Source organism: Zootoca vivipara, chromosome 5, assembly GCF_965207765.1.
Source record: "Zootoca vivipara chromosome 5, rZooViv2.hap1.1, whole genome shotgun sequence".
NCBI lineage: Eukaryota > Metazoa > Chordata > Lepidosauria > Squamata > Lacertidae > Zootoca > Zootoca vivipara.
This window is the reverse complement of record NC_142588.1, coordinates 63,577,358-63,604,982: the sequence shown is the minus strand read 5'-3', so window position 1 is coordinate 63,604,982 and position 27,625 is coordinate 63,577,358. Positions and strand designations below refer to the sequence as shown.

The following is a 27,625-nucleotide window of genomic DNA, read 5'->3' as shown; positions in this document are numbered from 1 at the left end:
CTAGAGCTAGATTTCTCTCTAGTGTAATTGTATAGCTGGAGCCATACATTGTAAGGTTCTAGCTAGTCAAGGCCTGGCAGTTTCACCTATGTGGGCTGCATTGTGATGTGCTGCTAATTGCATTGTATTTTTAAACACGACGCCCTCTCCATATTATAAGAAATAGGCAAGCTGGGTCTCTTTGGCTTTTCTTTCTAAGCAGCAGGGGGACTCATTTGTGCAAATTCATTAACAACAGTACAGTCATACCTTGGAAGTCGAACGGAATCCATTCCGGAAGTTCATTCGACGTCCAAAATGTCCGGTAACCAAAGCATGGCTTCGGATTGGCTGCAGGAAGCTCCTGCAGCCAATTGGAAGCCACGGAAGCCCCGTCGGATATTCGGCTTCCAAAAATAGTTTGCAAACCAGAACAGTCACTTCTGGGTTTGCGGCGTTCGGGATCCAAAACGTTCGAGAACTGAGCTGTTTGAAAACCAAGGTACGACTGTATATGGAAAATGCAAGCCAGTCAAATTCTTAGTCATGCCCTTTTGTTTAAAATCTAGAAAGACTCCCACTAGTCCCAAGCCATGGGATTCTTTTTTTTTAAGCACAGAATGACTCATTTGTGTGATTGTGTGTGTGTGTGTATCGGTGGCAGTCAACACAGGGCACTTATAATGTTAGACCACAACTCCCATTATCCTTGACCATGGGCCATTCTGGCTGGGGCTGAGGGGAGTTGGAGTCCAATAACATCTGGGGGCACCACATTGACTACTGCTGTTAGCAGTTTCGGATTTGAAAATAAGGGATCAGCAGCCTCACCTGTCCTGGGGACAGTCTACGGTATATCTAACAATCCAGGATAGCAGCGGAAAACGGTGCTGGAATAAGGGAATTTCCAGCAAAAAGGGGAAGGTTGACAGCTATGGCTCAGTTTGGGGCTGCCATTGCTGACTGCCTAGAATGTTCAGCTTTTGCAGAATGTGACAGTCTGTTCCCATCGTTGCATCTTTTTCAAATGTTTGCACTGGCTCTCTCTTGTCTTCTGTCTGCAGTCCACCCCCCGCCCCAATGACCCCGAGCTATAACATTCCAAATGGCTTCAGCACTACATCCATTTAGAGACTATATACTTTAGGGACTTCATCCACACTTACATTTCATCTTCATTCTTCAGATCAACCAAACAGGGATGCTTGCCTACAGCAATAGCCTACCAAATTAAACACAATGAGAGGAAAGTGTTCCCATTGGCTGTATCACAACCCTGGAACTCATCTTGCTAAAACTCCACCACCACTTCTGGAGAAAAGTCCCATTATATCTCGAGAAAGCCACCATTAAAATGCAATGGGAGTTATTTGTTGTGATGAACTTGTCCTGTTGATTTCAACAGGACTTAATCTGGGATACCATAATAAATTGTCATACAATAGAAGAACAACATTTGGTTATGATATCTTGTGATGTGTCCAAATGCATAACATACTTCCCAAAATATATACTAGACAAACTTAGGCATGCATACCTGCCAAGTTCCTCTCTGAAAAATAAGGGATCGGACCAAAAGTAGCATACCGGAGTAGCGCTGCCGCAGTTTTGGAACTGGGCGGAGCCTGCTCAAAAGTGACTTTTGATGCTGCTGTGCCCAGTTCCAAAATGGCCGCTGCACCAGAAGTCGCACTGCAGCCATTTTGAAACTGGGCAGAGCAGCATCAAAAGTCGCTTCTGAGCATGCTCCGCCCAGTTCCAAAATGGCTGCCGCGCCAGAATAAACTGGGGAAAAACTAAAAAATCCGTTTTTTCAGCTGGGGACAGCTGGAAAACCGGGGGTTTCCCGGGGAAGACGGGAGACTTGGCAGCTATGGGCATGTTCATGAATTTTCATGAACCTTATCTGAGTAAAACCTAGATGAATAGCACCCATAAATTCCAGTCAATAGCCATATAATCCCTTTGCTTTATTGTAATAGTTTGCACTTTATATTCATGTAGGAATTATCTGTGGGTTGTTGTTTTTTAAATGGGATTTAAGCACAATCTCTGGATAGAGGCCAATCACTTATTTCGAAGTAACTTTTTAGTTTTCATTGTCCTACGAGCAACAGGAGTTCTCTGTCCTTGTTTTAGCTCAGTGTCCCCTAGAGAAGCATATACAGGTGTCTTTTTCTTGACAGAAGAATTTCACTGCAACAGTTTTGAAAAACGTCTGCTGTACGCAACAGTAGGCTTACCTTCCCTCCCCATCCTCCTCCAAAGTAGAAAAATATGCATACTTCCAGCTGATTAAAATATACTGTTATAATACAGGCATCTGCTCTGGCATCTGTTGCTAACTCCATCCTCCATTTTATCTGATGCTAATTCACAGTGAAGAATTTTGTGACTGACAAGTACAATTTAATTGTGAACCCTTTACATTTAGACAGATGCCATGGAAACATACACATCAGCTAGTTTATCAACACATCAGCTAGTTTATCACGGCCCTTCACTTCATCAAATCTGGCCCTCTTTGAAAAAAGTTTGGACACCCCTGCCTTATGTACTCCAATGCCCATGGCTTCTCCCTGGTGCTGACTTCCAGTGTCTTCTCACATCACTAGAAGGTTACATGAGCCACAATTACAACTTCTTCTCTTTTTTGTAAATCTGTGTTGTGCCAGTGAGGAGTGGAGGAACCTGTTCAAAGTCAACATCGCTTAAGGAAAATGTTTGGGAATCTAGAAATTTGGCCACGGGTTCCAGGATGGAACCAGAACCCAAAACTATTGGTCTACCTGGGGGAGACCTTAAATTCTTATGAATCTTAGGTAAACAGTAGAAACTAGTAGCACCTTAGAGACCAACTAAGTTTGTCATAGGTATGAGCTTTCGTGTGCATGCACACTTCTTCAAATACACTGAAACAGAAGTCACCAGACCCTTATGTAGGTGACTGCTGTTTCAGTGTATCTGAAGAAGTGTGCATGCTCATACCTATGACAAACTTAGTTGGTCTCTAAGGTGCTACTGGAAGGACTTTTTTTATTTTGTTTTGACTGCGTCAGACCAACATGGCTACCTACCTGTAACTAGGTATGTGGGGATAAGGTGCCAGAAGACATTCAAATGTGTGTTTATCAATGAAACCCATGGTGTATGCATGGTGCAATGCAGTTTTTAAAAAGGGTGGTTATAGAGTTGGTAGGATCTTTAGTAATTTTAACATAAAATCGAGAATCAGAAAGTTGGCGAGTAACCTCATCCACCTAATTCTGTCTATTCATGATGACAATTTCCCCTCCTTTATCAGCAGGTTTAATGATGAGGTTAGTATCATTAGATAAATTTTTAAGGCAGATGCATTGGGAAAATGTTTGGGAACTATGATAGAAGCAGGCGCGTAGCAAGGGAGGGGCGTAGGGGGCGGGCCGCCCCTAGCTCCAGTCTGGCGGGCGCAGCACGGGCGCAGCCGCCGGCCCCTGGCCTGCCCCTCACCTCCTCCAGGTGAGCGCACCGCTGCCCTCGCCGCCGCTGCCCTTGCTGCCGCTGCCCGAGCGCACCGCCACCTTCACCGCCACCACCCCAGCATCGCTGTGGACGGACTGGGCATGTGTGGACATGCGCAATCCGTCCTGGCGTGTGCGTCGTGATGTCATGATGCATGCATCAGGCCGCGTCGTGACATCACGACGCACGCGCCAGGACCGACTGCGTATGTGCCGCCCTGGGCAGCCAAGCGGCACCGTTCACCACTGGAGAGAAGCCCTTATGGTTTCCTGTTTGTTTGTATGAATGAATGAACTTCCTTTCTCATGCTGTATTGTAGCCTTATTTGCTAACAAGGGTCCTTAAGTTGCGCCCAGGCAGGGACAGAGACAGTCAATAACGACTCCGAGGGTTGGATCCAGAGAAAGAATTTAATTCTTAAATTTAAGAGACTCTTGGCGATCAGCTTCACGACAAGAGTAAGGAAACACAAATTCGCAAAGATTCTTATACACTTCTTGGGCTCCTCCCCCCCCTCAGGCATCCACTCTGTAAGTGTGCGCACGCAAGAGGGTCATAGGTTACAAGTACATATATGGATCTTCCTGTGTCCGGTTCTTCTTGTAAACACATGCTGACTCAACAAAGCTTTCAATAAGAGCAGTTTATGCGTCAAGCTGACAATGCCTCATCCGCTGATAAGCCTCTCTGCCTCTCATTCTGTGTTCAAGACAAGGTCAGCTCATTCGGCCTTGATAGCAAGCTGTCTCACTGTTACATTACACTTTGGCACACAGAGAGGCAAAGAGGAAAGCATTTTAAGAGGAAGAGCATCCACGGAATATGGGGGGGGGGGGGCTAAGCCATACACTCAGAATTATACAATGCAGGCAATGCAAACGATAGGATCAAATTTAGCTCAATAACACAATTGGCAAATCTCTCCCTTCGGTATATATACCATGGTGTGATGTGCTCTGCATCTCCTTATGGAATTTGAATTTTATAGCCCACATGCAGCATGATCCAAAAGGATGTAACACAATAGCAGCTAGACCTGAGGCATGCTCCATTTGTGCACCCTGTGGGCTCTGGTGTGCCTTCATTTCACACTAAGGAGAATGATGAAGTCTAGTGTATTAAAATGTCACCACTACCAGCAGGCCTGTCAGGGGAAATATAGAAATATGAGTGACTCACATTAACAATGCTTCTGCATACACACACACACACACACACACACACACACACTATCGTCTCACTATCGTATCACTGGCTCACTATCGTCTACGCTGACCAGCAGCAGCTCTTCAGCATGTTGGACTAAGAGGTCTTCCTCATCATCTGCAGCCTTAATTGACCCTAGAACTATTTACATTCCAAGCCTGTGCTCCTCTACTGAGTTATATCCTTGCCCTTTGTAAGCACTTGAAATGTAATAATGAGACACATGGAATTAAGTAGGTTATCACACTGGAAAGCTACCACCTAGGAATGATTTCTACAGAAATATGGAAAGATTAGACTCATTGAATTACTTCTGCTTCTACTCATTTGAATAGTCTTATAGAATGCAGATAATTATTGTATTTACTAACCTTGTGTACAAATATGAATATTTGAAGGTTGTACGCAGTGCTTATTTCAGGAAAGGGCAAACACCAATACCAGTGCCTTTCTAAAAATAAGCTAGAAAAATCTGTCTCTTCATCTCTGTGATGTAGAACTGTTGCATCCTGACCTGTGGGATGTGTGGTATTAAACAGTTCAGACACTTGCGTGCTAAAGGGCTAGACTGTGGCTTTCTTAAAAACCAAAAGGAAGACACATGCAGAGTTTCTCTTCTCTAAGAGATGTCGGAAATGCTAGACTGCTGTTTCATTTCACTCTTGTGTCACAGAGGAAACATTTCTCATTCCTAGTATTGCAAGTCATTTGCTTTCCACTGCAATCCTATTGCCTATTACCTGAGAGTAAGCCTTGTTGAAATTGATGGGATTTATACTGCGTAGTAGATATGTGCAGGATTGCACAATTAGATGTTGACTTCTTGTTTAAAATTTTCTAAAATACACCTAGTGAGGAAGCTACACACACACACACACACACACACACACACACACACACACACACAAACTAAATGAGAATAAAAAGTGATACAAGTTAGTATTTTGTTATGCATGTGTTAGAGTGTCTGTTAGAATTCTAAGCTGGCCGTACCATTGGTCTTGCACCTAACTCTGCATATCATTAAAGGCAACAAATATTTATTATTTATTTACTTCCTACCAGAGAGGGGAATAGGCATATGTGGCCTCAGGTGGCAAAATAACTTGACCAGCCTTAGGTTCTATAGACCTCAACTGTAGGCACTGGGCAGTGTTTGCTACTCTGCCCTAGGCAGAAAAATGTCTTGATATGGCCCTGTATATAGGTGAGAGCAAGTTAAGCTCAAACCATGGTTTCAGATCTTTGCTTGTTTTCACTAACCATAGGTTTAAAGAAACCACACTCCCTGAGTTTGGGCTGCATTTTAAGCTGCATTTTAAGCTGTATTCTAACTTATATTTTAATCAACTGTTGTTGCTGTTGTTGCTGTTGTTGTTTAAATGTTTTTTACTGTATTTATATTCAGTGTTAGCCACCCTGAGCCTGGTCTTGGCCAGGGAGGGAGGGGTATAAATAAAATTATTATTATTATTATTATTATTATTATTATTATTATGCAGAACTATCATCTGTTTAAAGCTGAAAACTTCTGCTCCTTCTGAGTGCAACAGGAAGGGGATTACGTACTGTTCGAAGACTTGCTGTGTCTTGCTCTCGTAGCAGAAAACCAGGTTTCTCATTTCAAGCCATTGAGTTGCATCCTTACAACTGTTAGTTTGGTTTATGTTTGGTGCAACAGACGAAACTTGACCAACATCACCAAACTACTCATTAACCTTCTGGATCCAAAGGATTGGCATTATGGATTTAAATGGTTGAAAGTATGAATCAGAACTCAGGGTGGAAAGTTATGTCAGTTAGTAGTGTATAAGTACCTTTCTATTTGACCCTCTCATGACATTCTTTTCTGTCAAAGTTTTTACTTTTACTGTTTAAGCTTTGTTACCTGTATTGCTCCATTAAGTCAGAATCAGGATTTAAGAAAAAATCTTCAAGGAGAACAGTCAAGCAACGCGGTAGCCTTGTGCAATGCAAATCGAATCCACACACCATGTGGTGGACGCCATGTGCAATGCATGTTTGGGAAATTAATTCCTGTTTCTCCTTAAGTGAAATGTTGATGGTTTGGTGTGAAAGCATTTACAGTGGTATCTCGGTTTAAGTACACAATTGGTTCCGGAAGTCTGTACTTAACCTGAAGCGAACTTTCCCATTGAAAGTAATGGAAAGTGGATTAATCCGTTCCAGATGGGTCTGCGGAGTACTTTAACTGAAAGTACTCAAACCGAAGCGTACTTAAACTGAGGTATGACTGTACTTTCTTAACCAAAAAAGAAAGGATATGTAAAAAGCCATCAAAATAAACTGCAAATTCCAGCAGAACCAGGAAGGAGCTTTCTAAAATATTTTCTCTGTATAAACAAATCTCTCCCCTATGGTTTTTTATCATGGTTTCTTCCCATGAAAATTTCAGGTAATCATACACAGCAGACATCAATCTCAGGACTCTTGCCTCTCAGAAAAAGTGGCGTTTGATTGCCCTGTATGTCATTTTCAGTCTTCAATTCCTCCCAGCCCGTTATATGGAAACTGTGAGTTGAGGCGAGTTGAAGACTAAAAATGCTGTGCAGATTCAAGGTAACATTCCCACTACAGAAGACTGACTGCCTTGAAAGATGAAGCCAGCAACATCACAGGGAACTCTAGGAGGGAAGTCCAAGGTAAGTAAGAGACTGTTACAACAATTAATTTCTTCAGAAGTTATTTGTAACTATTTGCAAACATATACAGAAAACAGGTACATGTTGAGCTGCCTCCTCAGTAATAAAGTGTGCTTAAATCACCAATATTTTCTGAAATTCAGCATTTGCTTTGTTTTATATCATGTGTGAGAGGGATAAGTTACATGCATAATATTGCATTGTTAGAAAAATCACAGGGAATGTTGTTGAAATACCTTGATGACAAATTTCTCATTGCATAAACAGGGAGTCACCAATATGATGGCTGTGGGGGCACATGTGTCTGAAGAGGCCTTCTCTGGTGCCTACAGGATTCCCCCCCCCACCATGATAAACATAGACTTGTTTGTTTGTTTACAACCGTGGTTCCCAATTGGTGGTTTGAGGGTCCCAGATCTGCATAACCCACTCAGGGGGTCCGTAGCAGCATTCACGTAACAAAAACTACCGTAGAGATATCAAACTTTTTAAAAGTAGGGAGTCCACAGCTTGGCTTTTGAAAAACTGGGGGTCTTCAGTAATTAGCAAATTAGGAACCACTGATTTACAGTATTTAGGGCAGGAGAGTAACACAGATGCCCCTCAAGTAGTTAAATAAATGGGACTTAGTGTCCATATAAACATGCAAAGGCTCAAACAAAAACAGATTAAACCTGGGTCTCTGCCTGCTGTAGGTTTCTAAACAAGTCCAATGCGGTTTACTTCATTTTTTTCAACCACTTCATTTCAACCACTTGGGTCAGGCACAGTCCAAAAGAGTTACTGCTTGACGTCAGTAGTTGTGTTGAGCTAACTTTGTCTGAACACTGAAAATAACGCTAAATGGTTACAAAGTATTTGGATGTTTGTCACCACTGTGAACTAACCACACACCTTTTGTCCTATTCCATGGAGTTTTCTCTCATTAAGTTCTGTTTTTCTTAATTGTTGGGTGCATTGTTTTCTTCACAGGAAATAAATGATTCAGCTTCCTTCCTCCAGTTTATTTTTAGGCTTTTCATTTATTCATTAAAAGAATTATATAGCGCTATATCACCAAAATGTATCAAATTGGTTCATACCATATTCATCCAAGCAACCACTATCTGACTTGCCACATCCTCATAAATCTCTGCCACTAGTCTGCTTGAGCACCATCTGCAACTGGCAGAAGCAATCTTCAAGTACATAAAATCAGACCCCAAATGTTTTGGATTTCTCCACCGACCAACGTTTTTCCTCTATTGTCTCCCAACAGAGCACAGATGTGCTTCAATTTCAGCAAGTGATTTGTTTGGAGCAGAAATACTTTCAGTGTAATTGAAAGTCAACATACCACAACAGTAAGCTTTGCCTGCCAAAGCAACAAGGAGAGAATGGGCACTCCAGTTCTTAGGCCTTTTATCTTCAAAGGCCTGTGCATTTCATTTTACAGCTTGGAATAAGAGGCCTACGAATCAGATAATTGCTTGTGAAATATCTTGCTGATACCTACTAAGACAGCTTAGTCACACACACACACCCCCAATAAACTTCCTTTTGCACAAAGGCATCTTCATTATTATTATTTTTTAAGTTATGTCTCACAAGTTTTACTTGAAAAGTTTCCTTTAGAAAACATCTTTTGAGCTACAGGTTATTCTCCGGGAGGGAGGTGAATTAAAACAAATACTTCATGCTATTTGGTAACACAGGAAAAAATGTAGTTTTTGGCTTGAGTCTTGAGATGGAAGCTTAAATCTCAAATGAGACTAAGCTTTATTTATTTATTTTTTGGGGAAAAAATGTCATTGTGATTATAGGGTGTTTGGGAGTATCTGCATGATCTTGTTGCTCAAAAAATCTCTCTCTCTCTCTCTCTCTCTCTCTCTCTCTCTCTGTGTGTGTGTGTGTGTGTGTGTGTATCAGACTGTGTTAGGGAGACATGGGGAGGGAGAGAGAGATCACACATTCACCCCACTATTTCCAGGCAGCTGCTATTCACTGGTCACACCCTGAGTGTGAGAATGAGTCCCTGAACTCTGATAATGCCTCCTGCTTCTCTGGATGGAGGAGGAGGAGGAGGAGGAGGAGGAGGGGAGAGAACGAGAGAGAGAGAGAGAGAGAGAGAGAGAGAGAGAGAGAGAGAGAGAGAGAGAGAGAAGAAACCAGCCTAGTGTGCAAAGATAAATTTTACATGGATTGCTTCACCCACTTTTGCCTCTGGCCCCACTAATCCCTGGCATGTGGCCCTCGGAAGCTTACTCAGAAGGGAATGTAATCCATGGGCTGTAAAAGCTCCTCGATTCCTGTCATAAAGGCAGGTGCTGTCCATGGTTCAATTTTTGTAACAGACTCCTATGAGAGGTGGTGGACTCTCCTTGGAGGTTTTTAAGCTGGGGTTGGATGGACATCTGTCATGTATGACCTACGGTAGCTGAGATTCCTGCATTGCAGGGAATTAGACTACAGGAAGGTACCCTCAAACGTTGCAATTCTATGTGTGCTGCTTCCAGGGAGTTGAAAATCCTGCCATTACTGTTTACTTCTTGTATTGTTTTACTATATTCCAATTTAGGTTTGTTTGTTTGTTTTTTGCTGTCTTGGAAGCTTTCTGCTGAAAGGTGGGATAAAAACAAACAAAACTTATTATCTTTATTTCAAAAGTTCATACTGCCCACTAGTGTCCTTGACATGGAATTCTGCTAAAGAAATTTAGAGAACAAGGAAGGTATCAAGTGCTCTTTGTTCTGAAGATGTCCTTGATGAAGAATCGAGGGCATGATTTAGCTTTGAGGATTTTTGCGGGGGGTGTTCCATAATAGTCTTTAGAGGCAATATTTAAATTAAGGTGGGTGAATGCTTTAGGTATGAAGTACATGACACAGAGAGAAGATGCTTCACTGAACATGCAAATCCCCGATACACTGCATAATTCAAAGGATTTACAGTGATAACTCACCTTTTTAAAAATTGAAAATACCGGTATTTCTTAAATTCACAAACATCCGCACATAAGAACTGGTCATTTCCATAAACTTACTTCAGCTAAGGATACTGTAAGTGTGCTTTATTTCCGCATATTCTGCTCTTGAAAGAAGAGAGTTCTACCTGCTGATTCTACCAAAGCTTGTGTGGCAACTGTAGCTAGCCATCTGAGTTGCAACCCCATTCTGAAAGGCTGCTATTAGTAGGCATATATGGTTGCACAAAAATAGCCGGTGGTTCTGAAACAAGGCTGGCAGGAAGGTAAGCAGTCACCAAAATTGACCCCTAAGCCATACAATTACAGTATAAAGCTACCTTCTTCCCAGGGGTGGGGAAGGACCATAGTTCAAAGGGAGAACATCTTTGACTACAGAAGGGTCCAGGTTTAACCCCTAACACCTCCACATAGGACTTGAAGAGACCCTGGTCTGAAATCCTGTAGACCATGGGTAGCCAAACTAAGGCCTGGGGGCTGGATCCGGCCCAATCGCCTTCTAAATCCTGCCCGCAGACGGTCCGGGAATAAGCGTGTTTTTACATAAGTAGAATGTGTCCTTTTATTTAAAATGCATCACTGGATTACTTGCGGGGCCTGCCTGGTGTTTTTAGTGGCACCCGCCCTGTGGAACGCCCTCCCACCAGATGTCAAAAAGGAAAATAACTACCAGACTTTTAGAGGACATCTGAAGGCAGCCCTGTTTAGGGAAGCTTTTAATCTTTAAGAAATTAGTGTATTCTAATATTTCTGTTGGAAGCTGCCCAGAGTGGCTGGGGAAACCCAGCCAGATGGGCGGGGTATAAATAATAAATAATAATAATAATAATAATTAGTATTATTATTATTATTATTATTATTATTATTATTATTTACATGAGTAGAACATGTGCTTTTATTTAAAATGCATCTCTGGGTTATTTGTGGGGCATAGGAATTCGTTCACCCTCCAAAAAATATAGTCCGGCCCCCCACAAGGTCTGAGGGACAGTGGACTGGCCCCCCTGGTGAAAAGGTTTGCTGACTCCTGCTGTAGACCTACTGGCAGTTTAAGCAGACAATACAAAGCTAGGTGAAGCAATGGTCCAATTTGGTATTAAGCAGCTTCCTATATTGGGAGTTTCAGTTGGAGCCTACTTTGTAATTGTCTGGGCATCAATAACTTTTTTTCCCCTGCTCTCCCAATACTGTAAAGTTCTAATTTCTAAACTGTTTTCAATTGCTTGGTTTTGCATGTGATACTACCTCTTATTTTGCTTTACTGGGATGGCTATATCATTGTAAATAGCCGTTGGGGATTTCTTGAAACAAGGGGGTTTGGGGATCAACACCAAATCATATTAGAGTTTTTGTCTCTTCATGTGAGGGCAGGTTGTTACTGAAAGGTAGACCATTTCAGAAGAGCTGGTCTCCCTTTATGATGACTCATCAGATAGGATATGATCTAAAAGAACTAGAGTCACATCAGTGGCACAATTAGCAACAATGAATACTTGATTTGCATGTCAGACTGTTTTCATGAGAGCGGTAAGGACAGCACAGGCAAGAATTAATGGGTATCTACAAAAGCCAACACTTGCCTTCTGAAAGAGAACGCAGAAGCTGTTCATTTTTGTGTATTGCCTTGTGGGATGCATTGTCTATACAGGGCCGTCTCAAGCACGTCGGGCGCCCTGGCGCCATGGTGCGGAGATCGCTCCGGCGCCCCCACCCCGCTCCATTTCTTGCCGCGGCTAGTGGGCAGGCGCAGTGCGCAGCATGGTTTCCACGCGGCGCCCTAGCACCCCGCGCCACCCAGACTACCCCTAGAGCCAGCCCTGTGTCTATAGACAATGGAGTACATCCACAGGGAGGATCCGACTGTTTTATCCTCATGGTACTGCTTAACTTTCAAAGAATGAGCATGTCTCCAAGCTAAGAGCAACACCTGGAAGTAAGTGGGTGAGAAATAGGTGAATTTTCCAACGAATGTTAGCCCAAGTGATTTGAGCAATGGGCATTTTTAGGAAGTGGTCTGGGGTGTGTGGTTGACTTGAGCACCGCCCCCATATCTCATACCTTTATTTCTCCTTTTATTTTATTTGTTTGGGAAGATGGGGGTATAAGACTCCAGTGACCCACCACCTTAACTAGCCCAGTCATCTTTACATAAAAATCCAAAGTGTGGTGACATCTACTATTTGGAATTCTCATCTATCAGACAAGCATGAGCTCTATAGTCTTTTGGGCACTGAAAAAAGCATGTGACAAGGAAAAGTGGACCTTGGTTATCCAGAGATCTATTGGCTCATAGCCACCAGGATCTTTATGCTGATCCACGCCAATGATTCCCAGGGTTTGAATTGAGCTACATATGAAGGGGGATGTCTATTTGTGTAGACCAAGGTTTGCCCTAATGACGAATAATGGAGGAGTTGGGCCTGGTTTTTCAAGGGGGGAAAAAGGGTTGCAAAATCTTCCCCAGATACCTGATTTTCTGCTGCTGAACTGATGTTCACTGTCATTGTTTCACAAAACCTCACCATTACAGTTCATCCTATTATATAGAGAGGAAGCAGAAAATTGCTTTTCTATATCAGAACTGCTTATGATTTTTTGATACTGCAAAAGTACCCGTGAAGGTTGCAAAAATGTCATTTCCACTTTTGAAAGGTGTGATGGAATAAGTTCTGCCACCCTCCAAAAAAAAAAATTCCTATCTAGGTCATGAAACTACAACACCCAAACCAAAAACGGTGTTGGGGAATTTGGTGCTGGATTTTATTTTTTATGGGATTCACTTAATTTCAAATGGGAAATTGTGAAAGCTTGCATACTTGTAGTAAAGAAATCCAAGCATAGACCAAAGCCCATCTCAGGAACCTTTGTGAAAAATTGGGCACTGTTATCTTCAAAGGTATCCAAATCAGCAGTTTGGAATGGTTGCATCCACCATCTTGCTTCAAAATGGTGTCCAACGGTGTTAAAATATAGACAAAAAAAACCACTCCTTGAGCCCAAGCACTGTCACGTCAAACTGGAATGGTAGTATTTCCAGAGGCGTCCAAATTGGCACAGTTGGAATGGTTCACTACAACATTTTGCTTCAAAATGGCATCCACCAGTATCCAAACACCAGACCAAACCCTGCTCCTAAATCTCAGGTACTATCATGCCAGCTTGGGCAACAATATCTTCAGAGGCATCTAAATAGGGGCAGTTTGGAGCATTTTGGCCCACTATCTTGATTCAAAATGGCATCCGGTATCCAAATGTAGACAAAAACTGGCTCCTCTGCATCTGAAACCCTTGTGCCAAATAATAATAATAATAATAATAATAATAATAATAATAATAATAATATATTTATACCCCGTCCATCCGGCTGGGTTTCCCCAGCCACTATCTCAAGAGGGATTCGAATGCATAGAGAACAAACAGGTAGACCACTTTCCAAAATATATAGTAGATTTATATTCAGTCTACAGTTCTACACTTTACCTGGGAGGAAGTGTCTTTGAATGAAATGTGATTTACTTCTGAGCAGATAAGCCTGTAGGGATGCTGTCTTTGAACTAAATAGGACCACCTTTTAACAAGACATACCTATTAGGCTGCAATCATCTTATATGCACATATCACTGGAGAACGTATCTTTGAAGTCAATGGGATTTGCTTCTGAGTGGACTGTTACGGTGTATCCTAAGTCATGGGGAAATCTGATTAGAAGAAAAAAAGTTTCCCCAGTGCGCTTTGACTGCATTCGGTATGTTGCAGACTCCTGCAGGCACAATTTCACTTGGCTTTCTAGTCTTTATTATGCTAGAAGCTGTGTGCACAGAGGTTCCTTTCTCTGGTATAGCAGCTAACAATCTCGGGAATTTCAGACTGTTCAGATGGGAAAGCAGGGACCAGATTCAGCCTGTCCCTGCTGCTACCTTTCCACCAAACAGATGAATTGGAGTATTTTTTAAAATCTGTTTCCCTTTTCCTTCTAAAGGAGCTTTGTGCAGGCAACCTTGCCTGTTTTCTTCACACTCTTTTGCTCCGTGAAAAGCAGTCATGGAAAAACAGTTTACAGTTTCACCTTGGAGTATCAGACCAGAGTGTAGATGTTGCAATGTAAATTCTACAAAAAAAATTAATAGTAACAGTGTTCCAAAACATCCAGAGTGGACATCACTTTCTTATAGGATCTAATTCCTATAAATCACCCATTCTCCAGCTTGGAGCTCACTGAAGCCCCCAAAATCAATACTCGTATTTAGCCAAGCATGCCACTGGTCAGCAGTATAAAGGATCCATAATCCTCTGCTTCAGCTGTGGAGCAAAAGCTCACTTAGCTAGAAAATCCAAATTATATTGCAATGGTTTCCTAGGGAGCCTACATTCCTCTTACAGGTAATTACTTGCTGGGTGGAAAAGCTTCTAGTATGACATATTTCCAGGACATGTGATGTAAACATCCATTCGTCTAAGGAGAAAGAAGCAAAAGGCTTCAGGGCAGCTAAGGAATATCCTGCAGGCATGTAGCTGTCTGTGTAAGTTTTGTTAAAAAATACTAACAGTGGGTGTCTTAACTGTGCAAAAAATAAAAACCGACCACAGTCGAAGTCATTTGCTTTATGTCTGGGGCACTGAAACTTGATGTGCAGCTTACATTGGGGGGGGGGGGATGTGGTCATCCTGTAACATCCAATTCAACTTTTCATTGTATCTAAATTTCTTAGCTCCTCTGACTGCTTTGCAGTGAAGCAATGAAAATAGCAAGCTAAGAATGGCCAGGTGTTTATCCTGCCCAGTCACAGAGGGCCTGTGAGATAGAGTCTGTTGAACATATACGCCAAAACCAAAAAGTTTGTCAGACAGAACTAAAGTCCTTTGTACTCCGCCTCGATCACTGAGGAATTAGGTTAGTGCAAGCAACAAATTAGAGGATGTACTGGGTAGGTGAGGGGTACTGAAGAACCAAGTATGTAGCAATACAAAGAAGCAGTTTGGACACAGTCTGCAATGCTCCCTACATCTTTTGTCCAAATGTAGACAAAAACTGGCTCCTCTGCATCTGAAACCCTTGTGCCAAATAATAATAATAATAATAATAATAATAATAATAATAATAATAATAATATATTTATACCCCGTCCATCCGGCTGGGTTTCCCCAGCCACTATCTCAAGAGGGATTCGAATGCATAGAGAACAAACAGGTAGACCACTTTCCAAAATATATAGTAGATTTATATTCAGTCTACAGTTCTACACTTTACCTGGGAGGAAGTGTCTTTGAATGAAATGTGATTTACTTCTGAGCAGATAAGCCTGTAGGGATGCTGTCTTTGAACTAAATAGGACCACCTTTTAACAAGACATACCTATTAGGCTGCAATCATCTTATATGCACATATCACTGGAGAACGTATCTTTGAAGTCAATGGGATTTGCTTCTGAGTGGACTGTTACGGTGTATCCTAAGTCATGGGGAAATCTGATTAGAAGAAAAAAAGTTTCCCCAGTGCGCTTTGACTGCATTCGGTATGTTGCAGACTCCTGCAGGCACAATTTCACTTGGCTTTCTAGTCTTTATTATGCTAGAAGCTGTGTGCACAGAGGTTCCTTTCTCTGGTATAGCAGCTAACAATCTCGGGAATTTCAGACTGTTCAGATGGGAAAGCAGGGACCAGATTCAGCCTGTCCCTGCTGCTACCTTTCCACCAAACAGATGAATTGGAGTATTTTTTAAAATCTGTTTCCCTTTTCCTTCTAAAGGAGCTTTGTGCAGGCAACCTTGCCTGTTTTCTTCACACTCTTTTGCTCCGTGAAAAGCAGTCATGGAAAAACAGTTTACAGTTTCACCTTGGAGTATCAGACCAGAGTGTAGATGTTGCAATGTAAATTCTACAAAAAAAATTAATAGTAACAGTGTTCCAAAACATCCAGAGTGGACATCACTTTCTTATAGGATCTAATTCCTATAAATCACCCATTCTCCAGCTTGGAGCTCACTGAAGCCCCCAAAATCAATACTCGTATTTAGCCAAGCATGCCACTGGTCAGCAGTATAAAGGATCCATAATCCTCTGCTTCAGCTGTGGAGCAAAAGCTCACTTAGCTAGAAAATCCAAATTATATTGCAATGGTTTCCTAGGGAGCCTACATTCCTCTTACAGGTAATTACTTGCTGGGTGGAAAAGCTTCTAGTATGACATATTTCCAGGACATGTGATGTAAACATCCATTCGTCTAAGGAGAAAGAAGCAAAAGGCTTCAGGGCAGCTAAGGAATATCCTGCAGGCATGTAGCTGTCTGTGTAAGTTTTGTTAAAAAATACTAACAGTGGGTGTCTTAACTGTGCAAAAAATAAAAACCGACCACAGTCGAAGTCATTTGCTTTATGTCTGGGGCACTGAAACTTGATGTGCAGCTTACATTGGGGGGGGGGATGTGGTCATCCTGTAACATCCAATTCAACTTTTCATTGTATCTAAATTTCTTAGCTCCTCTGACTGCTTTGCAGTGAAGCAATGAAAATAGCAAGCTAAGAATGGCCAGGTGTTTATCCTGCCCAGTCACAGAGGGCCTGTGAGATAGAGTCTGTTGAACATATACGCCAAAACCAAAAAGTTTGTCAGACAGAACTAAAGTCCTTTGTACTCCGCCTCGATCACTGAGGAATTAGGTTAGTGCAAGCAACAAATTAGAGGATGTACTGGGTAGGTGAGGGGTACTGAAGAACCAAGTATGTAGCAATACAAAGAAGCAGTTTGGACACAGTCTGCAATGCTCCCTACATCTTGCTCCAACAGTTGCTAAACCTAAATTCAGGTATTATGTGCTGGCAGAGGTTCTGAATCTTGAGCCTCAGCTCTATTTTTCCTAGTGAAGGAATGCCTCTTAAACTGTGCTCTTACTTGGGAGCCTCCATCTCATCCAGGCCTCAAGATTTTTCTTGGTGAACCTAGGAAGTTCCTGTGTTCTAATCTACAGAGGAGAGTCCAGTTCAAGTCCAGTTTAAAGGTAAGGAGTCTTAAGAATAGAGAGCAGGGGCTTAGAAGCTGTCACCTCGACAGCAGGCACACACAGGTCACCTGATCCTAAAGTTCCCCACTGTGGTAAGATGATGTAGTTTATTTCTAAATAATTTTAGCAATTATCTTGAAATCTGAATCTGCACATATAAATCGACAAGTGCATATTTTCTGTAGCCTCTTATGTTCTCTTTTGGGGTGCATTCTCTCCTTTTTGGCAGTTCATAAGTGACCACCTCAGGTGAACCTCCCAGCAGCTCAAAGAGCTTTGAATAGCCTCAGATGTTGCATCCAGGCATTTGGCAGCGTCCCCTCTCTCCACTCCTCTGTGGCTTTTGGTTTATCAAGACGTTGTAAGTCTTCCATGGCTGCTTATCCAGATTGTTTTGGGAGAATTGTATCAACAACTACTATGGTGTCTTCCCTTACTCCAAATCTGCGACTGGCTGAGTAGGGAGGACCATGACAAGTTTCGGAATTCCTGCAAAATTCTGTCGTCTGGATTCATCTTTCGTATCTCATTAAGAGGACTAGAAATTAGTTTAGCATGACTGAAATGCCAGAGGGTTTTTGGTTTCGTTTCTTGCATTAGCAAGAATATTCTGGTGATACAAGTGTAACATCACAAGTTCACACAGCCTTAGGTATTCACTACCCTAGATGTTTATGAAAGCTTACTGCTATTAGATACAGCATTGTATTTCTTGTGCAAACAGATGATATGTGACAGGAAGCCAGTGGATTGCTGCCCTTTCCTTACAGACTCACAAATATGCATTCATACACTTTCTTAAACCTACAGACATCTGCATCCTGGCTCAACCCAAGGCCCTGGCTCCTTCTAAAGAAGCTCAACAACTTTGGCTAGAGAAGTTTCTTTTCCCTAGAGAAGCTCAACATTTTTGCCCTGCACCCCCCAAAATTAGGCTTTCTCCCCCCCCCTAAAAAGCTCAACAACTTTGACCTGAATCCCCCAAAAGTGGGTAGATCACTGCCAGTTTTTAACTCTGTGAGTAGATCGCAGTCTCTTGGGAGTTGGCCACCCCTGGTATATGCCATCCTTCACATTGTCACCTTGCCATAGCTTGTTGTAGCTTTTCCTAAGTTCTACAAAATACCAATGATTTTAAGGCTTTTGATGGAAATAGTCCTCCTGTCCCCATCAGTCCCATCTTTGAATTTCATTATCTCAATGTCTTTGATTATTGCACCACGTGTACTTAAAAACAGACAGAATAAGTTTTCCAAGTGCAACCATTCCATCAGACTACAGCAGAAGCAAAGATTGAAACCAGGGCCCACTCTCATGGGCTCCTCCTCTCCTTCCCTCAACTGTTTCCATTGAAGCGGCTTATTATAAGAACTCTGTAACTTTAAGAATAAGGGTTTGCTTGTTGTTATCTTCCCTCATCCTCCCTTTTTCCTTTTATGTCATGCCTCTTAGATTGCAAGCTGAAGGGCAGGGACTGTCTTCTTTGTTATTGATCTTATGTAAGCCACTCTGGGAACCTTGTCAGCTGAACAGCAGGGTAAAACTGCTGTAGATAAATAACATGAGAGACCATTGTAAACAATGAGAGATTTGCCACTTACTTCCAAGGGATGTAGATAGTAGCACTTAGTGGCAAATTCAACATTCCTACATGCCATTATGCAGTTGAAAAATGAAAGTGGCTCGTCTAACACAGCCTTCAGTGCTGAAGACTGAGTTTGATCATACATGCAGAAGTATACACTTACTTGCCTGTAATCAGAGATGTTATTTTTATTTTTGGAGCTGCTCAGTCGGTTTTCTGGCTTATTGCTACAGTCTCTGACTTCTGTCTGCCCTTGTAATCATTGGTGGTGGTAATTTAGGAGGACCAGATGTAATTGATGACAATGTATCTTAAAATCATTAGTATGCACTTGGTTTTGTCCTCTAATTCTAAGTTTAATGCACTTTCCTGAAGATTGAGAATTGAACCATGACTTCTTTTAGCCCAAATTTGTAAAATGAGCAGTAGGACTTCCTTTGAAATATGGTGGTGACCTTGAAATAGCTCTGTGTGGAATTCACCCAATGGCTTATTTAATGCCTTCAGATAATTCAGATGCATCAATGTGCCCCATGAGATTACATCTCCTTGCAGTACATGCATTTATACTAATTAGGAAATAAGACAGAGCATATGATTGTAACTAATGTTAAGGGCTCAGCAAAGGGAGTCAAGGCAGGACTGTTGTTCGATAAGATGGAAATATTTTTCAGAAGCTGAACTGGAATAAAGAGATGCAAGAAAATAAAGTAGGGATGGGGAATTTAGGACCCTCCAGAGGTTGTGGGACGCTAGCTCTCATTAGCCCCAGCCAGCATAAGGCAAAGGACAAGCATGATGGAAAATGTAATCAAGCAACATTTGGACGTCCCTATTCAACATTTTAAAGCATAGGTCTCTCTCTCTCTCTCTCTCTCTCTCTCTCTCTCTCTCTCTCTCTCTCTGTGTGTGTGTGTGTGTGTCCCTCCCCCTCCCCCTCCCCCTATCTCCCTCCTGGCTTTCCATCACTGTGTGAGCACACCTTTCCTTTTTCAGCATATGCCTGTTGATCTACCTATTAAAATTTTCATTTCCCTGCCTTTTCAGTCTGAGCAAGTTTATTTGCTGTTTTATCCCTTTTATTTGCTGTCAGTTTAATTGCTTTAAAACGCCTTGAACATTTTAAGCAGAAAGGTGGGGTAAAATAGCTGAATAAATAAATATGGAGCTGGGATGAACTGCAGAAAGAGAAAATGAACAAACATTCAACTCTTTTTGCTCCTGCTTTGAGCAGTTCTTTGGATCCCAGCCAATAGGTTTCTATTAGCACATAATCTAAGGCAATAATCCCGAGGACACTTACTAAAGAGCAAATCCCACTGAACTCCATGGGACTTACTTCCAACAAAAACAACAACAATAATTTGTACCCCGCCCATCTGGCTGAGTCTCCCCAGCCACTCTGGGCAGCTCCCAATCGAATATTAAAACAATACAGCATTAAATATTAAAAAATTCCCAAACAGGGCTGCCTTCAGGTGTCTTTTAAAAATAGGATAGCTGCTTATTTCCTTGACATCTGTTGGAAGGGCGTTCCACAGGGCGGGTGCCACTACTGAGAAGGCCCTCTGTCTGGTTCCCTGTAACCTCACTTCTCGCAATGAGGGAACCGCCAGAAGGCCCTCGGCGCTGGATCTCAGTGTCCAGGCTTCCGAGGAAGCATGCACAGTATTGACTGTAAGTTCAGTTTTAAAATGCCTGCCTTCAAAGACTTACATCAAGAAAGCTGCCTGTTTATTTTTTTATTTATGGAAATTTGAAGAGTTTTTTGGGGTGGGGTGGGGGATTTTGTAGGCTCAGAACAAGAGGCTTTTTATTAAATAACAGGCTAATCTGAAAATTGCATAAGAAAAAGAAAGTAACTACAGTGGAACCTCGGTTTATGAACACCTCGGTTTACGAATTTTCGGTTTATGAACGCCGCGGACCCATCTGGAACGGATTAATTCACTTTCCATTACTTTCAATGGGAAAGTTTGCTTCAGTTTATGAACGCTTCAGTTTATGAACAGACTTCCGGAACCAATTACACCCATGCTTTGGGTTAAGTACGCTTCAGGTTGAGTACTCCGCGGACCCATCTGGAACGGATTAATCCACTTTCCATTACTTTCAATGGGAAAGTTCGCTTCAGTTTATGAACGCTTCAGTTTATGAACAGACTTCCGGAAACAATTGTGTTCATAAACCAAGGTAAAGGTAAAGGTAAAGGGACCCCTGACCATTAGGTCCAGTCGTGACCGACTCTGGGGTTGCGCGCTCATCTCGCATTATTGGCCGATGGAGCCGGCGTATAGCTTCCAGGTCATGTGGCCAGCATGACAAAGCCGCTTCTGGCAAACCAGAGCAGCACATGGAAACGCCGTTTACCTTCCCGCTGTAGCGGTTCCTATTTATCTACTTGCATTTTGACGTGCTTTCGAACTGCTAGGTTGGCAGGAGCTGGGACCAAGCAACGGGAGCTCACCCCGTCACAGGGATTCGAACCGCCGACCTTCTGATCAGCAAGCCCTAGGCTCAGTGGTTTAACCACAGCGCCACCTGGGTCCCTCATAAACCAAGGTACCACTGTACAATTAAGGACAAGCTAAAGCATGGAGTCTTAACTCCAACCCCTAATAACCAGAGACAATATTTAACTCCTTTACTCTGCATTACTACAAAGATAGAGTCAGGTTTCCCTGAAATAATATTTGGCTGCTAAGTAACTATATTGAACTCTAAATGCACCTGCTAATTCATTTCAGTTTATAATTCCTGCCCATTACAGTAGCTCGGAATATCATTTCTCTATTGAATATCGAAGAGGAGAACCACATCACTCTCGGTGCAATGGCAGAACAAATCAACCACACGACAGATTTCTATTTAACACCTGTTTTTGTGTTTCAGTTTTACAGGTGCTTTTGTTCCCTCCTGAAATGTGACAGGAAATCAGGCCTTTCCAGCAACAAAAGCTCCTTGAGGTCTACTCGAATGTGCTGCACTGTCCGGAGACAGGACAATAACTTCACGTTTGTCGCTGCTTCGGCCGGACAGCCATCCTCAGAACACCCAGAAGAAGCAACTGTCAGCCTCCAGGATCCGGAACCCGCAGCCCCCAATGGCCCCAAGGCAAAACAAACAGTGTTGCTTGTAGCTCATTACAGTGCTTGAGAGGAAGCAAACTCTTTGCCCTTTTTCAGACTGAGAAGCAGGTAGAACTGAAGAGGAGCAGGCCTAATGACTATAGATTGGTTTCTCTCTCCGGGGCACAGACAGCATGTTAGGTGTCACTCAAAAAGATAATACTTGATCTTCAAGGTACTGAAGTATTAATTCTGTGTTTGGAGAGTCCGAACGCAGAAAAGAGTATGGTAAACTCTTTCCTCTAGAGGAGAAAATGCTCTAGATTTTAACCATGCTCGAAACACAGCATTGGTGGCCAATCTACAACACAAGCATGTGAACCACCCCAAGGTCTTATGTTGAAGGGTGGTATATAAGTCTAATAAATATTAATAATAATGTGCAAGCATGCACAGCACCTTCTGGCTTTGCCTATGGCATCGGTCAGTCCCACTTTCCACTCAAGAATGCTGCCCACTTCCTAGCTAAGCAGGTGACAAGGAAGACCAACTCAAGTCATCTGGAGATGGCTATAGGCATTGTGCATGGAGAGCCATTATGTCTTACTCTGAACTGGACTTTTGGTACTGCTGACCTTGCCAAAACGGTTGGCCACTGTTAAAGCAGAGGGACTGACCGTCTTGTGTCATCTGTAGAAGTTTCATACATAAGTAGAAGTTTCAATTTCACATCGTGCAATCAAGGTTCATATTGGATATGGGGAGAAGTTAATTTCTCTTTTTGTCACTTACTATATTGCAACTGCTAATCAGCCCTCCTAGCATGAACTATCAGCATTGGCCAGAGCGTGCAATAATTTCCCACCCTCCCCCCCGACAGTTTTTAATTATATTTCAACTTAAAACTGCAATAGCATTTTGAAAGTGTTGCACACAGTGCTGGATATTTTGTGACGGATTCATATCTAAGCTCAACATACAGGGTTTGGGTTAAAAGTTTCTTTTTCTCTCTCTTGGCAGGCTAATGCAAAATAATTCAAACCCTATAATTCTGATAAGAAAGTAGGTTAGGAAATTTGAACAACTCCAATTAAGAAAGGAGAATTACAGAGTCAGCTTAAAGAAACATTAAATAAGAATGGTTTAATAAAAACATTTATTTTCCCTAGGAAAGGACAGTACATTTCATTTCATTTTAATTTTTAACTTTTTCCCAGACCTCAGTGTATATATGTAGATACAACTATCAAATTCTCCATGTGTACCAAATGAAAATCCTTACACTAAAAATTATACTAAAATGCTTTCAAATGTGCAAATTGAACCATTTTAGTATAATTTTTAGTGTAAGGATTTTCATTTGGTACACATGAAGAATTTGATAGTTGTATCTATCATTGTAACCAACAATGGTCAAAATTGATGGGTCCTTACAAACAACAGAAACTTTCCTAACAATTTACATTCTTGGGTTTATGAATGTCAAATGGCTTCAAATCGGCAATGGACAATTGGTTGTAATTCAACTGAAATAAAAGCAGAACACATGGCTATCGCTTGACTGGGGAATACTGGATATCTCCAGAAGACAGAAAGTAGAATTAGATGCAAATAAATTTTGCTATCTCTTTCAAGATCCATCAAATGTAAGGGTTGTAATTGGTTTCGTAAGGTAATGGCAAATTAATGGTTACATTAGAATAAAAGAAGAATGTTCTTCAGAATGAAAGAATAATTAGATTCTCTGAATCAGTTATTTATTGATAGTGCATCCCAAACACTCTTTAGGCTAAAGAAATTAAATAGTCATAGAAGCTAGCACTTATTTATTTATTTCAGGCATTTTATTTGTTGTAAGAAAAAAATTCAAAATCCCACATGAAAATAATCATGCATTGAATTGGCAACGTCACCATCCTGTTCCTCACAATATATCCGTATATATGATGACTATTTTGTTATGCGTACTTGAAAAATCCAAGTGTTCAAGGTTTTGGGATACAGCGCTTACTCAGGTTTGGTTTTCTTTGGAAGGAGGTCACTGGAGTCTTACAGGGGTTTTATACCTTATAGGTGAAGGTATAGGATTAAACCATTCCAGCACTTAGTCCATGATCCAGTATTCTCCCATAAGATAGTGTAGGGCAACAGCAAAAAAACAGTGAGATTAAGGCAGAGCTCAACTGAGTGCTTCTTCATCTGCCCTTGCCCACACTGGCAGTTTCTTCACAAACAGTTTGATGACATCATCTTCCCAGCAATGAGGGGAAAGGAAGACCTGTTCCCTTCCAGAAGAAGTCTCTTGACATTTTCTCCTCATTTAAAGGAAAATAGTCTAACAATGACAGTCTGCGGGAGAAGCCCTTAGTCTATTTAACAATGGAATGTGTCTGGATGAAACCTGCCTTGTGGGTATCAGGTCCATCAACTCTCTCTCCCCCAGAATGTATAATTTTTAGAGTTGAAAGGGACAAACCTCAGTCCCATAAGCATTAGATTATGAGGAACAAAACTTTATAACGTTGAGTCTAGGTATAATAAAAGCCAAACAGAAAGGCTGTGAGAATGTCAGAGAACAAAGATGCTGCATGATTTTTAATTGCTTATTTACAGGCATGCTGTGGACCACCTGGATAAAACTTGTGGACCATCTGTGGTCTCCTGCACTTAGAGTAACACTATTAGGTGATAAAACCTGAGGAATTAATACAGTTGGGCTGAGCAGCCAATTCTATCCAGGTTTGGCTTCAATGATACTTAGATATAGGTCCACTCCATCCCATTCTGTCCTGTTGCTTCCAGTGCTGTACCATTCCATCTCACTGTATGCACATGAAGCATAGCAAAGAATGTGTGATGTAGCTCCTTGTTGCCCAAATAACATGGATCCCTGTCTGCAATGCAGCACAAGTTCCTCAGAGGGACTTCTCTCTGCCCATTGTTTCCTGATCTGCAACAGGCTCCTTCAGATGGTTTTGGAGCTGGTCCAGAAGACAGGAATGAACCGAAGCCAAATGTGAGAAAGGTGGACACCACAACCACAGCTTCTGTAAAATCATCTCCTGGTCCTGATTTTGAACTGAGGAAGCGGGAAGGGCCAGACTGGAACCACGAAGAAAACAACTTTGCACAACACGGAGAATGCACAAATCTTCTAAGGAACCCCAAGGAGACATCCCTACCGTAGCACAAATTCTTCTGCAGCCTTTAGTCTCTGCAAGAAAGCTTGGGAGTTCAAACTACAGGTGATAGTAATTTGTTTCTGACCATTATAGCCCACCAGAGAACAAAGATGCAGTTGCTCACAATCTGTGGAGTCTGTTGTCAAAGGATGATGTGAGAGACTTGTATCCAAAGTAGCACTAAGTCCCTTGTTCGCTTAGCGCAAATATTTACTCTTGTGCAACAAAATCCCCCCTCCTTCCCCCATGTGCCACATAAATATGTGTTGGGGGTTCCCCAAACAGATTTGGGGAGGGCAGGGAAAGGAGAGTGGGAAAGGTTCCATTGCACGAGCGTAAATCTTTGTACTAAGGGGAACAAGTTCCTCGGATCCCTCCCATAGTCTGAAACTAATGATGGGCCTTGTATGGCCCTAGTCAGGCATTTCCCACCTTCTCCCCATGCAATTCCTCCTTGTCCCTTCTCCTTCTGTCATATCACCCACTTTATCCCATAACTCTTCCTCTATTGAGGGCTGGACTTCTGCAGATGAGATTGGGTAGGTTTCCCCGCCCCCCTCCCGATATAGAACTCTGGAAAATCAGGATTCCAGATCAGGCAGGGAGCCCGCATGAGTCAAATTTCCAAGACACTGTTTAAAAATCTCACATGGAATGTCATATAGAATTGTAGAGTTGGAAGGAACAACAAGAGTCATCTCGTCCAGTGTTTCCCAACCTTGGGTCTCCAGCTGTTTTTGGACTACAACTCCCATCATCCCTAGCTAGCGAGACCAGTGGTCAGGGATGATGGGAACTGTAGTCGGAAACACGCCGGAGACCCAAAAGGTTGGGAAACACTGACCTAGTCCAACCGCCTGCAATGCAGGAATCTTTTGTCCAATGTGGGGCTCGAATCCATCACCCTGAGATAAAACATATCATGCTTTACCGACTGAGCTATTTGAGGTAGCCATGCATCGTTGCGCTTATTGATATCATATGGTTGATTCTGCTTGTGTTTCAAAAGGCTATTTTGTCCTTTTAAGGATTCCCTCCCCCTTTCCCCTTTGTGTTCCTTTGACTGAACTTTTTTAATTAATTAGATTCATCAGTGTTGGGAATCTATTTCTAAATCTATTTCTAAATAACATTGAACATAATATTCACGATTTCACATTTCTAGAATATCTGTATTTTCTGTGATTTCCTCCCTGCCCCCCATATGTGACTATATTTCAGCTTCAAGTGTATTTCTCTAGGCTGCTTAAGATGTTACAGAATGGTATTGTATTTCTTGTTTTTGACAAGAAGCTATTGCTTCAAATTATATTCATAGTCTCAAGTTTTAATTTTTTTTAAAAAAACCCTGTCAGCTGAGTTTTTTTTTTTTTTTACTTCACAGAGGATGAAGGCATATCAGACCTGCAGAACTGCCTTCAGAAATGAGGTTGCTGTTCTAAACACACTTACTAGGGAATAAGTCCCATTGAACTTGGCAAGATTTATTTTGGAGTTAACACGTATAAAATTCAGAAGTCGGCCACCCACCCATGCATTGGATGCATTTTCAAATGCATCCAGTGAGTGGGGGGAAATCTAGTTTTTGAAAATAATTGTGTAAGCCTTGAAGTGATTTAGGAGCCTTGAACAAAATATACCCTCAGCTGCATCAGCAGGAACTGTGGCAGAGCCATGGAGTCACCCTCCTATCATCCCCATTGATACAACCAGTGGCGGAGCTTCATGCTCCGCCACCGGGGGCGGAGAGCAGGTGCACTGCCCCCAGTGACGTGGTGCGCGTTTTGGGGCGAGGCGGGCAGCGGCGATGGCGCCCCTGGGGTCGCGTCACTCGGGGCGCGCCCCTTCCACCGCCCCTATCTTCCTACGCCCCTGGATACAACTTACCTGGACGAGCTGTGCCAGGGTGGCAGCAAACCAGGGCTGCACAGATGCCCCAGTGGAGCCAATTTGCCACACCGCATAAACCACCACTGATATGCAGCACACATTAAATGAGTCCAAAGTTAGGCATCCATGGTGGTTTGCATGCGCTGAGTGGGATTTTGTTTTTCTTAAACAACAACAACAACAACAACAACAACAACACCTTGGTCTATTATCACATGGTTCTGAAAGTTCCCCTTACATGACAATTGTCCCTCTCCCAAAAAATGGTTTGTGTTTGTTGATATTCCTTCCAGGGGATAAAAAAAAAATCCTCTCACACAACTAAAACATCAATTTGTCTCAAATTTCACAGCTTACATCCCCAAAGAAGGGGTTAATGTGCCGGCAAATTTCATTCAATTATTACAAAAAGAACCCCAACAATATTACAAGTGTTTTGTTGATTTCCACACTAAAATCAATGCGAAAGACACATGCCACGAGTAGCCATTTACTAGTTTAAATACTTTAGGTATTGTGCTAGTTCCATCAACTTTAAAAACTGTTTATTATTTCTTTTTTATCATTTTTAATACTGGAAATGGGGAAATA

General features: G+C 42.1%; 1 protein-coding gene across 1 annotated transcript in view; it reads left to right on the top strand.

Moving 5' to 3' along the window:
• The window catches only part of LOC118093904 (pinopsin-like), an 81,431-nt gene extending 59,292 nt beyond the window's left edge, over window positions 1-22,139 (top strand). The window contains exon 4 of the mRNA XM_035133750.2: window positions 21,787-22,139. Within this exon, the coding sequence (XP_034989641.1) occupies window positions 21,787-22,050 (264 nt within the window). The 3' untranslated portion in view covers window positions 22,051-22,139. The remainder of the gene's footprint in view (window positions 1-21,786) is intronic.
• Window positions 22,140-27,625: the final 5,486 nt, after the last annotated feature.